The 18392-nt window shown below is 33.7% G+C and overlaps 2 protein-coding genes and 1 pseudogene across 2 annotated transcripts in view; 2 read left to right on the forward strand and 1 right to left on the reverse strand.

Annotated features, from left to right (window-relative positions):
• Nucleotides 1-3124: 3124 nt before the first annotated feature.
• On the forward strand, nt 3125-4480 carry LOC123201751 (receptor-like protein EIX2). Its single transcript, XM_044617309.1, has one exon. It carries the CDS (start codon nt 3125-3127, stop codon nt 4478-4480), a length of 1356 nt encoding a protein of 451 aa, XP_044473244.1.
• A 910-nt stretch (nt 4481-5390) lies between these two features.
• The window catches only part of LOC123201931 (receptor-like protein EIX2), a 29673-nt gene continuing 16671 nt past the window's right edge, over nt 5391-18392 (forward strand). The window contains exon 1 of the mRNA XM_044617547.1: nt 5391-5836. Within this exon, the coding sequence (XP_044473482.1) occupies nt 5427-5836 (410 nt within the window). The 5' untranslated portion in view covers nt 5391-5426. The remainder of the gene's footprint in view (nt 5837-18392) is intronic.
• Nucleotides 6828-8789, reverse strand: LOC123201932 (annotated as a pseudogene).

Below are 18392 nucleotides of genomic sequence, written 5' to 3' on the forward strand. Positions count from 1 at the left end.
GCAAGGTTACAGCAAGCTTCAGAAAAATAGGGGAGCAAGTTTTAGCTTAAAGATGAAAGAAAGAGAGCTGAAGAAAGATAAATTTTCGAAAGTTGTATTTGCTTCATTAATTAAGGATACTTATACAAGAAGACAAGTACAAACAGGCCATGCTTTATATACAAAAGTTCCTTAGTTTAAGGTAAGCCACACATCTTACTTACTCCAACTAAAGTGACTTAATCAAATACAAAATGCTTAACCAAAAAACAGTAAGCAAGTTACAACTTCACTATTCTAGTTTGCTAACAAAAATCAAACAAGCTATAGTTTGTTTTGATAAAATAATATTAATGTCCATATCTCCTCATATTTCATTGTCATGACTTTTTGAAGAGTACCGGAGAGTAGAAGTCTTTTACAACTATTTAGTTTGAATATATGACCTAACACATAGAAATTTTTTTACATTCATTTCATCTATAAAACTTTTCATTAGTAAGTCAAGCCTGCAACACTTGCTCATAATATGACCTGATCATTGAATCATTTAGATATCACAGACTGATTCACAAGTAGGATCATGAATTCTTGAAAGATAAGATTCTTTCTTCATAGAGCATCCTATATCTGAAACTATAAAGATAACCTTCAATATATGATGAATATTTTCATGCTTCAAAGGCTTATGCTGCTTCTCCCTTCAATATGATCTGATTCTAGTCCTTTCCTGGAGCTTAATTAATAAATATTAGAATGTAAACCCATGGTTCATTTGTCAATGGACCCTTTTTTATTCAACTTGGAAGTTAGAATCCTGACAAGGAATTATTTATGGAATCTTGCCATGGCAGAAGTTAGAAAAATCAAGGGAAATTGAAATTTTTGACAACTCACCAACCCTTGGTGATCTCTCCAACCTGTTCTCCCACAGATACACAATTCAGAATTAGATATAAATATTCTCACCAAATCATAAATCTAATTAAAAAACAGAACTTGAGTTCATTCTTGATTTCTTTCAACTAAAAACATTTTATTATCACTCACCAAATCATAAATCTAATTAAAAAATCCAACTGTCAACAATCAACTATCCAAAATTTAAGTTCATTATTGATATCTTCGCATAAACAAAAGAAAGATGTTCACTGTATATGATAGAAATGCAGGAGTCTTTGTGTGATTGAACAATAACGAGGTCAAAGTTCACACGTGAACAAAAACCACCAACAATAACTGGTCAAATAAGAGGTGTTTTCGGAATTCTTCTCAATTTATGGTAAAATGTTTGGACGTTTATATGTGTGGTAATTTTGTATATGAGATTGATTTTTTTGGCAAAAATTTCAATATTCCCAAAATCAAACCCCTTCTATGTATGTCTTCTTTTAGTTGGCTTGGAGTCCACTCTGTTTAGGGGACCTACTCAATTAACAAGTATTGGACCAAGTCTTATGGGTCTCATTAGTCAATCAGATCAGTTATATCACCATGAAATCAGTGACATAAATAAAATTATATATAGTTATATATTAAATATTTATTGTGTTGTTTTTTCAAGAAGAAAGAAAAAAATAAGACTATTTGCACAACTCATGTGCACAGCTTTGTGGACAACCAATGACATATTACTATGTGATTGAGTATTATTTTATTTTTAATTTTAAAATATCCAATCGAATAATGATATGTTTTTGATTGTATATAAAATTGTACATGTTATTTGTGCACATAATATTACTCAAAGAAAAAGTAGTCGATAAGTTGACAAATTTTTAGGAAAGCTATATTTTATTTTTATTAAGCATATTTATATATAGGAAATGCGAAAGAGAGTTTCTCTGCAATCTCTTCATGGCAAGCTCCTAATTATAAGCCACAAATTGCTTCTCTACATTTTCTCTATGACAAGCTCCTAATTATGAACCATGAATTGATTCCCTATAATTTCTCAATGACAAATCACTCGAAACATGAAATTAACATAAAATAATACTTGACTAAGTACAGCAAGGATTCACATATCTTACTTTGAAAGTCAACAAACAAATTGAAAATAAAATAAAATAATACTTGAGCTTCTAGAAGGATGTCAATGGTTAACATATTGAACAACATTAAACATAAATTTATCCAATCCAGTGGTATTTATGACTAATCATATGCAAGAAGAGTACTTTCGTCCTTAACGATCTAACCGAATTGAGTAGATACAATTCGACCGGTTCAACCTTGAGTCAATCTGATCCAATGAAAAACATGTTTTGACCTTAGCCTAGATGGGACTAAACATCAGGTTCCAGTCAAACTAGTTCAACCAACCGATCTGATCTATGTTTTAGAACAATAGCAATGATGTTGAAGAACAATAAGCTCTCATGAAAGGAAAGTAGTATAACTTTCAGAAAAGTGTTTTGATGTGCAATGACTAAAGCCTATCATATTGAATCAACTCTTCTCACAAGTAAAACCATAACTGCTTCATAGATGCCCATTTTTTTAAGCATCATATATATGAAATTATACAGAAAACCTAGAGAAGATAATTTTGAAGACCTCTCCTATGCAATTAATTGATTTAACAACATTCAATGAAATATTTTGTATCTTTTCGTTCTCCAAAATGTTGTCCTCTTATAATTGACTTTGAGACTACTCTGTTAATGGGTCCTGCTATAATTACAAGACTTGAAGATTCCCGGAAATTATTTGCCATTTTTCAAACAGAGAAAACAGTTTATAAAATCTTGAAAGAAAGTTAGAAAAATGAAAGTTCAATTTTGTGGTCCTCTTTTAATTGACTTGGAGTCTACTCTGTTAATGCGGTCTACTGATACTAGAAGTTATTTGCATTTTTTTTTCCAAATTGTGCAATTGTGATAGGTACTGATAGCAATGTATATTAACTTGGAAGTCAAAACCTTCACTTAATTTTCCTTGTAATTAATTGACAACGAGAGCACGGGATTAAATATCTGTGAAACTCTTGCTGTATTAGCAAAGAGCAAGAAACTTCATGGAGCTTTCTAGAATTGTCTGGATTCGAATGGTTCCCAAGTTAACTTAGCAAAAATCTGTATAAATATCAAACCATTGGTACTGTTCTGGTATGCACATTTCCTTAAAGCAAATGAAGCAAACCATGAGAATAGTTGTTGCCTTTGTTTTCATTGCTGTAGCGACCATCAACATTAGCTTCTGCAAAGGAAGCTCTTCTGTCGGTTGCCTCCAAAGCGAGAGACTAGCACTTTTAAGGTTCAAGCAAGATCTCACTGATCCTGTGAATCGGCTTGTCTCTTGGACTTCTGATCATGAAGATTGTTGTACATGGTCTGGTGTTGTCTGTGACAACTTGACGGGCCATGTGCTTAAGCTCAACCTTAGAACTCCCCCCGAGAAAGAGAATGTGACTCTAGCTGAAGTTGAAGCTTGTGATCAGTCAAAATTGTCCGGTAACATAAATCCTTCCTTGGTTGATTTGAAGCATTTGCGTTCATTGGACTTAAGCGACAACAATTTTGAAGGAGTAGAGATTCCCAGATTTCTTGGATCTATGCAGAATTTAAGGCACCTCAATCTATCTCTGAATTCATTCCAGGGTATGATTCCTCCCCAACTTGGAAACCTCTCTAATTTACAGTATCTTGGCCTCGACGGCATATTAGATGTGAAGAGTTTGTGGTGGTTATCTCGTCTTTCTTTGTTGAAACACCTTGACTTGGATGGTGTGGATCTTAGTAATTCCTCTGATTGGTTGCAAGTGATACACACTCTTCCTTCCTTAGTAGTGCTAAAATTATCACACTGTAAACTTCATCACTTTCCTCCCCAACCTATTGTAAATTTTTCATCTCTTGCCTCCCTTGATCTAAGTGGAAATCATTTTGAAGGTCCAATCCCTGATGGACTTCAAAACTTGACTTCCATTAGACTTCTTAATTTATTTGGAAATGAATTCAATTCTTCAATGCCCAATTGGTTTTACAGTCTTAGAAACCTTGAGGAACTTTTCCTTTCGGACAATCACTTGCAAGGCTCGATGGATGGACTAGGTAACCTGTCTTCTATCAAAGCACTTGATCTCTCACAAAATGATTTTGATGGAGGAATGCCAGTATCATTTGGAAGACTTTGCAACTTTAGATCAATATCTCTCCAAGCGGTCATACTGAATCAGGAAATATCTCAAGTCTTGAATATTTTCTCTGAATGTGTTGCAAAAGTTTTAGAGTATTTGAACTTGGGGTTCACTCAACTTTTTGGTCCATTGACCAACCAACTTGGACGTTTCAAAAATTTAAAATTTCTTGCTCTATATTACAACTCAATTTCTGGTCCTATTCCAAGGTCTTTAGGAGAACTTTCATCCTTAAGAGTTCTGCTTCTTGCTCATAACCAATTCATCGGAACTCTTTCTGAAATCCACTTTAACAATCTCACAAGATTGACATTTTTTGGTGCATCTAGAAATTCACTAATGTTGAAAGTCAGTCCTTAGTGGAGACCTCCGTTTAAACTTCGGTACTTAGGATTATGTTCTTGTCATTTAGGCCCTCATTTTCCATCTTGGCTTCGTGCACAAACGAGTTTGGTTTACCTTGATATATCCAACTCAAGCATTTTTGACACTATTCCACAATATTTGTTTAAGTTTCGATTAAAATTTTTAAATGTCTCACACAACAAATTCTATGGGGAGATTCCGAATTTAGTGCATTCAACTCAACTTGATGTACTTCACTTGAATTCAAATAATCTAACAGGTCCTTTACCTCTAATACCCTTTAAAATGCATTTTCTTGATCTTCCCAACAATGCTTTGTCAGGATCAATTTTTCATGTTTTGTGTAATGAGATGAACAAGTCCAAAAGTTTGATACAAATACTCACCCTTCATTTTAACTTTCTTTCGGGAGAATTATCTGATTGTTGGATGAATTGGCAACAATTAAAAGTTATAAATTTAGAGAACAACAGATTTACTGGAACTCTTCCTCCTTTTATTGGGACTTTAATTTCTCTTCAATAATTAAACATTCGCAAAAACAACTTTTTTGGGGAACTACCAGAGTCACTTCAGAATTGTACAAAAATTGTTAAGCTTGATCTTGGTGAAAATGACTTTGTTGGAAATATCCCCGAATGGATGGGAGAAAGATTTTCAAGAATAAAGATTTTGATCATTCGATCAAATAAGTTTCGTGGTCTTTTACCGAGAGAACTTTGCCATCTCAATTCTTTACAAACTTAGATTTGGCTGATAACAATTTCACTGGAAACATTCCCAGGTGTATCAGTAACCTCAATGCCATGATTAGAGAAAGTAAAATGGATGAAGATTTATTGTATTCTGCTGATGCAAATTATTCAGATTATATGGAGGATGCATTGCTTGTGAATAAAGGTGTGCGGCTGAATATAATACAATTCTGAAGTTTGTAAGAATGATAGATCTTTCAAAAAATAAGTTCTTTGGAGAGATCCCTATAGAAGTGACAGATCTTTTAGAATTGCAGTCATTGAATCTGTCCCACAATTCTTTCACCGGGAGAATTCCAGGGAACATTGGTGCTATGAGATTTTTAGAGTCCATTGATTTTTCTAGAAATCAACTTTCTGGTGAAATCCCACAAAGCATTTCAAAGCTGACATTTTTAAGTGTCTTGAACTTTTCCAACAACAAACTTTCTGGAAAAATTCCTTCAAGCACTCAACTGCAAAGCTTTAGTGCATCTTCTTATACTGGCAATGAACTTTGCGGTCCTCCTCTTTCTAATAATTGCACAGTAAGTGTTCCAACATCTGGCGATCAGAACAGAGGAGAAAAAGAAGGTAATGAAGATGAAGTAGACTGGTTTTATGTAAGTATGGCTCTTGGATTTGTGGTGGGATTCTGGAGTTTTATAGGACCTCTATTCTTCAACAGGAGATGGAGGTGCATGTATTTCCAATTCCTTTATCGGCAGCAGGACAAACTGAGCATTGTTGTAAGAAAATGTTACTAGAGTATTTGTGTTTCTTCTTTGACCTTTGAATGTATGGAGCTTATGTGTTTTGTTTTTTCTGCAAAAGGATGTTACTGGTGGTATTGGTATTTGAGATCAATAAATCATATTTGTATTAATTTCCGTTTGAGCTCCAAATTTGAAGTAATAAATTCATTTTATCTATAAATTTTATTCTAGCCTTCTTTATTGTAAATTCATCTCATCTATAAAGCTTATCTTTAGTAAGTCAAGCCTGCAACATTTGTTCGTAATATAGCTTTAATCAAAAGCCCTAGAATAGAAGATCAAGACTTCTTTTTATGATAGTTTTAGAAATTTACTTATTATTGCGAATCATTACAAGTTTCTCTCTTTTACACCTTGCCAGGAAGACACAGAATTTGTACTCTGTAGAATCTGTTGACTACAGCAACACAGGTGAATCCTAAGGTCAACTGAAGATAGGAAGTACTTTTGATAAATCAAACAAGGTCATATACATTGAATGAATAATGCCCCAACAAAGAAAATATGCCAACAAATGGAATTCAGAAAAAACCGAACCTGTGCCATATCCTTTTACCCGGTTCTACCGACCTGTATCTAAATGGCCTCAGTCAACAAATACTCAAAGTTAACAGGACTGCAATGACATAAACCGAGGATTTACATCTCAACTGGGGATGAACATGCATAAGCACATTTGATTTTCCACATCAACTGACTTTATTTTCGTTTACCTTGACAGAAGGCACATAATATTCTCATGGGAAAAATGGCTTAAAAGTTTAACATAAATCCATGAACATCATAACTGTGTAGGATGGCAAAAGTGAAAAAGGAGATATATGATACCTTTTTGCACCTCATCTTTTGGGTATCCATGAATGACATTTTGATTTAATACAATTTCATTAAAAGAGGAAACATTATGCTAAGTATCAACTCCAACTGTTGAGGTGATTGAAGACACACAGGGGAACCAATACCATCGTCTGCCATCTTTGTGGCCATCATCAATCATAGCAAGACCATCCTGTCTATCAAACAGTAAGGATTTATGAGTCCAACGCATCCAACCATACAAGTGACCAACATAAGCGAAAAAAAATACTTAGTATTACAAAAAATGAAGGCCAATGATAGCAAGAACTTACGTCTAACAACGTGTCAAGTGCATCAATGGCACGACCAGTTGTCCAGGAAGGCCGTCTCTCTACCTCGTCAACGGTTACAAAACCTTGAGCTAAAAAGAGCCAAAAGAGCAATGAACTCAGGTATTTTTCAACTGGCAATACATTATTCCACTCTGAAGAGTAAAGAAATACAATTTTTTCATGTTCTTGCACACATTCCAAAAGGAATTTTGAATATGGAATTGTATAAAGAAAATGGTTATAACCTGGGCCAAATCCGAAATTTGATTATGGTCTTTGTTAACTCAGTAGGAACAGAGCGGACAAGCTTTTTCTTTCCAACGGAAAACCACTACCCATTACCTGGAGAAATTTAAGCATGGGTGTTTATTTATCAATCACCATAATTTTATCAACTTGAAACGTACCAAAAATAGGCTTAATTTCATTACCTTCAGCTTACTTATAGCACGCAAGCAGTCATCCTCAGATACAGCTTCACGATCACTTTTTTGCCTATGCCGGAGGAGATTGCAGAGTTCCTGCATGTTGATTAGACCTCAATTGTGGGGTCTTGTTGCCAAGCAAATCTAAACAATTTGTACCTCTGTCTAGCCAAGCTGCTATATTTCAGTATAAACATTCTATAAAATCGCGAATGTACCTTTATACAAGGAGGTATAACAAGCACATCATTGATAAAACCTATAGGTGGAGTTATTTAGAAGTCACAGACAACGATTTACAGCTACGTGCAGAAACTTGTAGCTGCAATGCCAAAAAGTTCAGCTGATTTAATTTTACAGGCAAGAAACCAGCTACCACAAAAAAACATGATTCTTATGATTGAATTAAATAGATAAAGGAAACATAGAGGCCTGGCTCAAATTTTAGGATATGAAGAACCAAATCAGGCTTCCTATTATTATATCACACAGAACACAATCTATTCAGGGATGTTCTCCCCAATTCACGCAGCATAACAAGCTTTTCCTCAGCAGAAATTCCCATTAAATTATTAGCACATTAGGCAGAAACATCCTACACTTACTAGAACATGAAATTGCGGTTTTCTGTTGATAAGAAGAGAACCAAAATTATCAATTTACAGATTGCAAATTTCAGTCATTCCTTCAAAAATAAACTAATATTAAGATCAAGTAATAGGCAATTTACATGCATCCAGAATTTTTTCATCATATACATAACATCACACCTTAAAAAACTATTGTCATGACTCATGAGATATGGACCGATATTAAATATGGCACTAACCAAGTTCATAATAGAAATCACCAATCCCTAAAAGCTCTGCCCAGAAACCCTTATTTGACGCCAAGGGATCCACCCCAACTTTTGCACACATGTCATGAAACTGTGACCTGAATGTGGGGTTCTTGCGTATATCATTCTGCATCAACCCATTTCAACTGTTAGCTCAAATAAATTTTCCCCGGTGAAGTCAATTTCAAGATTAAGTTACAAAGATTACACTAAAATTACCGTATGCTCTAGCACCTCCTCCGCCAACTAAGCCTTCCACTCAACCAGATTTAGGTTTTAAACCAAATGCATGACAGGGTTGGTTGTTTAAAATTTTGAAGATTTACATATTGTCATTTCTATTGTAGAAGCAAGGGTGAAAAGAATTGAAACAACTATTGTTAAAAAGGGAATATAAAAGATGTTTCATAGAATTGATGATAAGGAGGAAAATCCTCCTCAGGAAGAAAATCCTCAAGCTAATTTAGGATATGAACACTGAGACTCAGAGGCCAAAAGACTGATTCCACAATTCTCCAAATTCTTGAAACTCAACCTCTGAAAGTCAATCAACCTCTAGCAGAACAGGTTATAAAAAGATGAATCCACTGAATCATATGACAGTGGGTGCACTAATCATATGACTTTTGATATTGATGTCTCCAAGGAGTTAAACAAATCCTATTCTTCTAAAGTAAGGATTGGAAATGGTGAGCTGGTCAATGTCCAAGGCAAAGGTACTGCTGTTGTTGAAACTTCACAAGGTACAAAGCTCATTCAAGATGTTCTTTGTGTACCTAGTATAAGCCATAATCTTTTAAGTGTAGGACAAATGTTAGAGAAAGGATATTCTCTTCATTTTTCAGATCATGCCTGCACTATAAATGATCCTGTAGGAAATAAAGTAATGACAATAAAAATAATAGAAAAAAACTTTGTCATAAACTAAAATCAAACTAGTTTAAATGTCTTTCACCATCTAGAAAGTGATTCAACATTATGGCATAAGAGGTTTGGTCATTTTTGCTATTCTACCTTGAAGAATATGCAAAGCAATGATCTTGTGTTGAACTTGCCTCCTATTGAAATTCGAGAACATGTATGTGATGCATGTCATCTTGGGAAGCAAACAAAATTACCTTTTTCAAAAGGCAAATGGAGGGCTAGTGAGAAACTTCAGTTGATTCACACTGAATTGTGTGGACCTATGAGTGTGCAGTCATTGAATGGTAGCCTGTACTTCATGCTTGTCATAGATGACTTCTCCAGATATTGTTGGATCCACTTTCTAAAACATAAATAAAAAACCTTAGAAGTATTCAAAGAATTTAAAGCTGCTATTGAAAAACAAACAGGAAACAAAATTAAGATGCTCAGATCAAACAATGGTGGTGAGTTCACGTCAAATGCATTTGCTTCATTTTGTAAACAAAAAGGGATTATGCATCAACTAACCACTCCTTACACTCCACGACAAAATGGTGTGAGTGAGAGGAAGAATAGGCCAGTGATGGACATGTCAAGATGTCTAATGATTGAAAAAGGATTGCCTAAAACCTTCTAGGTTGAGGCAGCAAATACATCAGTTTACCTACTGAACATGCTGCCCACTAAAGCCTTGAATAATATAACCCGTTTTGAAGTTTGGCATGGTTTTAAACCATCAATTGATCATCTCAGAGTATTTGGGAGTGTACATTATGCTCTTGTGCCAAGTGAGAAAAGGAACAAGTTTGATGATCCTTAATATCAAGATTTTTTATTGATTTTTGGTTGAACAAATTAATCTTACTAATGTAATGTATTGCTATTGGATGTATGTATAACTGATTTACAAAAATGAAAAAAAAAGATGAAGTCTATGACCTTGTGCTTCCTCTTTCTTTCTTTCTCTGTTTTTCCTTTGCACTCCATAAGCTTCACTAATTCTGGTTAATTTTTCATATCCCTTTGAGTTTTTATTAAAATCTTGTTTAATTTCTGCTACAATATCAACCTGAATGTGGGGTTCTTACGTATATCATTCTACATCAACCCATTTCAACTATCAGTTCAAATAAATTTTCCCTAATGAAGTCAATTTCAAGATTAAGTTACAAAGATTACACTAAAATTACTATATTGTAATACCCTTAGGTACGTTTCAGAGGCATTTATGTCTTTTGACCCTATTTTGAGATATTTTCAATTTTAAATATATATGTTCACATGCATGTGTTTGTGTGTTTTTATATATATATCTATATAAATATATAGATATACATAAAGAAATTAAAAAAAAAAAGAGAGAAAAGAAAAAGAAAATGAGATAAGGATTATATGAAGAGAGAAAAGTCAAAAAGGCAACTTTTACCCTTTTTCCATCATCTTCCCCACCTCATCCAGCAGCTAGCCCTCTTCATGCCATTTTCTTTTGTTTTGTGAAGATAAAGAAAGGAATTGAAGGAGTTTTGGAAGACAAATAAGAAAAGAAAACAAAAAAGCACTTTGGAAGCTTTGGTAACCAAAAGATCTCCTTCCTTTCCCTTTATCTATGTTTATATGCATGTTATGTGAATATGTTAGTGTGTTTTGGTATTGATTTAAAGTGGTTTTGGTGATAAAGAAAGCAAAATAAAGAGAAGGAAGCCAACTTGCAAAGATTTGGCTTGAAACAAGATAAGAGGTATCATCCTTGATATGTTGCATGTTTTAGACTTTTGGTTCCTTGGATCTATATTATAAATGATGATTTTGAAGTTGAGAAATTTTGTTTTGCCATTTGGGATATCTCTGTGTGTGATTTTGTTCATGATAAAGAGTTGCATAATATTTACAGTTTTACCACTGATTTCGCCCCATATTTTGACTGTCTTATCTGATGAATCATAAGTGCTATTATAGCTTTTTGGAAATCTCTTTGAATCCTCTTTCCAATGATATATAGCTTGTATGGATTAGAGATCATTTGGACTGTTACATATTGTATGAACCAAAAGGACTGTTTTACCAAATAAACAGCGGAGAGTTTTTGCCACTGAATTCATCTCATGTTTTGACTGTCTTATCTAATGAATTATGCCTACTATTATAGCTTGTTGGAAAGCTCTTTGAATCCTCTTTCCAATTATATATATCTTGTATGAATTAGAGATCATTTGGACTGTTAAAGATTGTATGAACTAAAAGGACTGTTTTACCAAATAAACAGGGGAGAGGTTTTTTGCCACTGATTTCATCTCACATTTTGACTGTCTTATCTAATAAATTATGAGTTTTATTATAGCTTTTTGGAAATCTCTTTGAAACCTCTTTTCAACAATATGTAGTTTGTATGAATTAGAGACCGTTTGGGTTATTAAATTGTATGAAAAAGAAGGCTGCCCTACCAAATAAACAGTATTTCACAGATTTTGGGAAAGAAAGAAAAGGAGAAAAAGGAAAGAAAGAAAGAAAGAAAAGGAAAGGAAAGAAAGGAGAGAAAAAGAAAAGCAAGAAAAAGGAATTTGGGGACTCAAGATTTAGAGGTCGTCCCAAGAGTATGGTCTGGTGAGTTATGAATAGATTTAGATGGAAGCAATATTAGTAAGATATAAGGCATACATGCATGCTATGAACTATGAGGGGGCACTTTACACTACACCACCCGCAGTAGGGTAAGTTCGTAGTAGGACATAGACCCACAGTAGGGTCCGTTCACAGTAGAGCATACTCGTAGTAGAGCTTAATTCAAATTCAGAAATGGTGTAGTGAGAGAAAGGAAGAGAGCTCGAGTTTAGAAAAGTGTCAAATCCTTATAATCAGCTTCCAGAAAGTATCAAATAGACACTAGATGGGACAAAATATGACCCAAATAGTAAAGAATGAACTAGATTATCCTCTCAATTTCTTATAGAGGTTATGATGTGGGGTTGAGTCCCGAGAGTGAGTTAGAACAAGAAATGAGATAGTTTACTTAATCCTTTTCCTTTACTGAGTGTTCTTATCTCTCATTTCCTTTTCTTTCTTGATTGTAGGTACAGGTGATCGAGGTAGCTGCGAGGCAAAGCATGTTCTTGTCAACTTTTGACCTTTTTGAGATGATTGTACAGTTGTATATGATTACTCTCTGTTTTCAAATGCTTTCAGATGAGTTTTCATATGAGTATATACATCTTTTGTTTGCTTCTAAATTTTCAGTTTTCTTGGAATTCTTTCTAAACACTTTTAGCAATGTGTTTATTTTAAAGTATTTTAAAAGAAAAAAAATAGACGCTCCGGATATTAATTTGTAACATTTCTCCTTCGATGGGTAGTATTTCTAGGGAGGGATGTTACACATATGCTCTAGCACCTCTTCCGCCAACTAAGCCTTCCACTCAACTAGATTTAGGTTTTAAATTGGGAAATTATATTAAATCGCAAAAATTAAAGAGTGTTAAGCAAAATTGTCTAAAACTCTAAGGTTTAAACAAAAATACCCTCAATTTGGGAAATGACCAAACTGCCCTTATATATAAACCCCACATTTCCCACAGATTTACTGTTTAAAATTAGAGCAAAATTCGAGTCTCCCACGGGTACAATGGTTTTCATCTTTTCCATCAATTTTTCATGTTTTTCGACAACCAAAAATGACAAATAAGGATAGTAAATCATCCCACTTCTTGTTTGAATCAATTTATTGTTAGGATTATTGAGATTTGAGGGAGATTTTGAGGTTTGAATGTTTAGGGTTCTGATTTTGAACAATGCATAAAATGTTTTGATTCTTGGTTGTTTTGCTTGAATTTCTTGAGGTGTTTTGTATTATTGAATGTGTAGATTTGGTTTGTGTTTAAATTAGAGGTTGAAATGACAATTTTTGGCTGGAAAATGGGTTAGATCTATCGGCACTGCGGTAATCTTCCACGAGCGCCGGTGGGGTGGGGGGAAAATTTAATGTTTTCAAAATTTTAGGGGGAGGGGGAAGAGGGGGAAATCCACGAGGGTCCATGGAAAATTTTACACTGAACCGTGGGGCAGTCCGTGAAAACCGTGGGTTGGGTGAAAATTGACTTTTTTAAAACTATAGGGTCTATAGGAGACGAACTTTGAATGGTCATAACTTTTGATCCGGGAGGAGTTACGGGGCTTGTAATATATCAACACGAAGCTCGTTTCAAGCTCTATAATAATAACTAGTTGTGCCAAATTTCGAGGCCAAAATAAAACTGTTTAAGTGTGTATTATACAGTTTTTTTGTTTTATCAAATTTAGAATTTTCAGTTTTTATGATTTTGAGCTTGTTTGTGACCGGGCTAGACCTTTTTGATATGTAGTTTTCAAATTTGACATTTGTCTCTTTAGTTTTATGCTTTTTTAGACATATTTTATGATGTAATTAAGAAATTTCAGATCTATTTTTCGGTTTTCTCATTCCTAAACTATTTGAACATTTAGTTTTTGAAATTCAGATATGTTTTTTTAGATTTTCTAGTATTTTTTTATTATTGATGTTCTAGGGTGTTTCAATATACCTATTTATTCTTAACACGTTATTTTCAATGTAGTTTTCACGAATTAATTTTTTCAACTCGAATTCAGAAATACAAATTTTTTCCTTTCGAATGAACCCGTAGTAATTGGTATTAAGTAAAAATGAGAGTGAAAGTGAGTGTTTAAGTGATATAAGAAGTGTATGTAATAAGGTGAGAGTGAAGGGTAATTTTGGTATTTTAAAAAAAATTATGGCATTTTTGTTTAGGAATAGGATAAATGGGCATTTTTGCTTAATAAAAGGGTAAAATGGGTATTTAATATAATTTCCCTTTTAAACCAAACGCATGACAGAGTTGGTTGTTTAAGATTTTGAAGATTTACATATTGTTCATTTCTATTGTAGAAGCAAGGGTGAAAAGAATTGAAACAACTATTGTTAAAAAGGGAATATAAAAGATGTTTCATAGAATTGATGATAAGGAGGAAAATCCTCCCCAGGAAGAAAATCCTCAAGCTAATTCAGGATATGAACACCGAGACTCAGAGGCCAAAAGACTGATTCCACAATTCTCCATATTCTTGAAACTCAACTTCTGAAAGTCAATAAACCTCTAGCAGAACAGGTTATAAAAAGATGAATCCACTGAATCATCTTCTACTGATCCTTTTTCCTATTTTTACTATTCTTCTGATATTGATCCATTTATTGTCACTCTATCTACCAATGTTACTAAGCAAACCAAAAAGTCAACTTTGAAAAAGAGTATTGCTACGAGGCCAGATTATGTAGAATTTCGCATGTCATGCAGAAACAAATGATCTTTGGCAAACACTATAACAACGATTAGGATTAGGGTTAGTGTGCTACTACTTTCATTCTTTCTTTCTTCCCTCTTGGATTACCACCATTTTATTTTTATTGCATTGATTAAAACCTCTTTTTTTATTATTGATGAACTTGTCTGTTGAACATATAGATCTATGCCGAATAATGGACATCTCTGTAAATTTGGATTGAAAAATTGTTTTTCTTCTTTTGAATGATTTAGACTGTTTCCTGTGACGAACACTTGTTTGTTGAAAAATTTGAACCATGTGCCAACTTGTGATAAGTGTAGGGTGTTCACCCAATCAAGGAGCCAAACGAGGCCTTTGCGTGGTCTGATCAGCATGATTTGCTTGTGATGTAGATAAATAAATAAATAAATATATATATATATATATTTAATATTTTATTGGACAACTTTAAACATACATATTTCAAGTCTCGTGGCATTTGTGACTAGTTTTAGCCTTGCTTGACTATTTGACTGAGTTGACCATACACAATTCGGCCAGTTCAAAAAAAAAAAAATCAAAGGAAAAACAATGAAGTTTTTAGCCATTCTTTCCTTATTTTCTTATCAGTTTCAGTTTCTTTGCTCTCTCATCTGAACCTCCTTTTTTCAACTCATTAAATATTGGAAATTACAAAGAGAAATGTGTTTGAAGACCTCTCCCATGCAATAATATGTTTTAATATCAATGAATGAAATAATTTTTATCTTTTCATTCCCCAAAATGCTGTCCTCTTATAATTGACCTGGAGTCTACTCTCTTGGAAGTACTTGAAGATTCCCAAAAATTATTTGCGACTCTTCAAACTGAGAAAATATTCTTTAAATCTTGAAAGGAAGAAAGTAAGAAAGATCAAATTAATTTTGATTTTGTTGTCCTCTTTTAATTATCTTGAAGTCCACTCTGTTAATAAGGCCGACTAAAATTAAAAGTATTTTCCAAATTGTGTAATTAAATACTATTGATCATGTGTAACTGATAGCAATGCCGGCATTTACTAAAATTTTCCAACTCAATTAACTTTGCCGGCCACAGATGATCCTTGTTCATTTGTTATTGTTTCCAACTCAATGATATATTTTATATTTTTTCATTCTCAAGAATGTTGTCCTCTTATAATTGACTTGGAGTTTACTCTCTTGTAAGTGCTTGAAGATTTCCACAAATTATTTGCGACTTCAAACTGAGAAAATATTCTATAAAATCTTGAATGGAAGAAAGTAAGAAAGATCAAATTTCGATTTTGTTGTCTTCTTTTAATTGACTTGAAGTCCACTCTGTTAACAGTGCGTGGGGCTGTGGAGTTCTCTAGTGGCTTGGAATCAATTTCTGTCACATACTTTTCTTCGGAATTTGTGGAAATGTTTTTTTTATTTCTTTACAATAAAACTTAGTGTATCCAATTTTGAGATTTAAGGTACTTTATGTCGAGTAATATTAAATTAAAGATAAAATATTACTAAATTATATAATAACACATAATTCAATTACTCAATTAGATTCTCAAAAGTGAATATTCAATTGTTCTTTTCTTTATCATTTTTGCAATACTTTAGTCAACTTGGATGGTTGAAGTTTGTGATCAAAATTCTTTCATCTGCTTTTGTCTATTTGTTAGAGTGCAAGAGGTCAAAAAAACCATGCGTATAATTTTTATACAAAAACAATAATATATCATTATATGATTGGATTGTCTTATCTTTAATTTTCAATTATCCAATCACATGATGATAAATCATTATTTATACGTAAAGTTAAGTATAAAAATTGTACATATAATACTGCTAGCAAAAGATAGTTTGGTTGTTGTGTAAAAACTAGAATTCTAGAGGAATATTCAAAGTTGCAAGCATCTATTCTTCTAAAGATACTAGGAGGAGAGATGCCTCACTACATTTCTCAAACTTAACTTTCACTTCTATGGTTAATCTAATTTTAATTTTGCTGTAATTTTATTTTTATTTATTAAATTTTTATAATGAAATTATCTTTATATTTAATTAAAATAATAACTAAATTCTAAGAATCTATTACAACTATTTTATTCATACCCATAAAATTATCATTTGAAGAGAGCCCAAGCTCAATTCTACACAAATCGAGCTAAGCTCGAACTCGGCCCAACTCATACTCAAGTGAATTCAAATCGATCCGGGTCGAATCTAACCCTTAATGCCACCACTACCCATCTTGTTACCAACATCTATTGAAACTTTGGATCTCAGTGATTTTGTCTAAAATTGAGGAAGTAGTCGCTAGCAAATCTAAAAGCAGACACCTCCAAATTGAGTAGTGCCCCACAATGTTTCTCCTGAATCATCAATTAAGAGTAGGGTAGAAGGTCCTACCTATGCACTTTCATGTGAGGGACTATAATATGGTAGAAAATCAAATGGATGAAAGCTCCCACACCAACCTTTGTGATTTTAATATGGTAGAAAATCAACTTTCATCCTTAGAAGTTTTGGTTCTTGCTTACAACCAATTCGACGGAACTCTTTTAGAAATCCACATGAACAATCTCACAAGACTAAGAGTTTTTGAAGCATCTGAAAATTCACTAATGTTGAAAGTCAGTCCTCAGTGGAGACCTCCGTTTAAACTTCTGCACTTAGGATTAGGTTCTTGTCATTTAGGGCCTCATTTTCCATCTTGGCTTCATTTTCAAATGAGTTTGTATTACCTTGATATATCCATCGCAAGCATTTTTTTTACTATTCCACAATATTTGTTCAAATTTCCATTAACATTTTCAGATCTCTCACATAACAAATTCTACGAGGAGATTCTGAATTTAATCCAATCAACTCAGCTTGATATACTTGAATTCAAACTCTTCGTCTAGACAAAGATGAAGAGTTTTGACTCTTCGTCTAGATTCCGTCGAATCCAAACATCGTTGGTCCAATATTGAATATTGGGGGGAGAGAGATTGGCCATTGTTAGCCGAAAATTCATTGACAAAATTGGAAACCCTAAGTAGGGGGAAAATGTCACTTTTGAAAACTTAATTTTGGGCAAAATTGTTAGTTTTTTAAATTAAGAGGGTAAAATGATATAAATATTAAATATTATTATTAAATAATGATTTTGCCCTTAATCTTATCTTAATTTTGGAGGGTAGATGTTAGTTTTCCAAACTATGGGTGGGTGTTGGGTTTTTGAAAGTTGGTGGGTGAGAATTGGCGAATTCACTATACCTTGGGTGGGAATAAGTCTTTTGGCCATTAAATATTTGTATTGTTTTCTTCCAACATTAACCCCCGTGCAATGGCTGCCAAATCAACTGCTCAGCTTCTTGGAATTTGTTCGGCTAATAGTCAAGATTAGGTTTTGCAATCATTAAAGAAACCCAACAATTTTGACAAATTTTCGTTGAAAAAGTCTTGGGAAAATTGTGGGCACAACTGAATTACACAGCCACTTCCCGGTTCTATAAATAGCAGGCAAGACCTTCATGGCCAAATATACTGATGTAGCAACAACCAAATGAATGCTAATCACTTGCTTGCTTTCGTCTTCATCAATGGCCTACTACTTTCACATACTACTTACACCGTCACCGCTGATTTTCCTCATAAATTGAAGCTTGTTTCCAAGAGACACAAAGCGCTTTCGCCACCACCGCCTCCTAAGCTCAGAAACCCAACTATAGTCGAGATCCCTCCATCACCAATACCACCAAGGCAACCACCACCACCATGGATGCCACCACTGCCACCCTGATCAGTGCTAGTACACGTGTCTG

The sequence above is a fragment of the Mangifera indica genome, chromosome 18 (genome assembly GCF_011075055.1).
Source record: "Mangifera indica cultivar Alphonso chromosome 18, CATAS_Mindica_2.1, whole genome shotgun sequence".
In the NCBI taxonomy this organism is placed as follows: Eukaryota; Viridiplantae; Streptophyta; class Magnoliopsida; order Sapindales; family Anacardiaceae; genus Mangifera; species Mangifera indica.

Bases quoted from the DNA above. Each gene is read 5' to 3' on its own strand.
- LOC123201751 (XM_044617309.1), top strand. From the start codon at position 3,125: ATGAGAATAGTTGTTGCCTTTGTTTTCATTGCTGTAGCGACCATCAAC.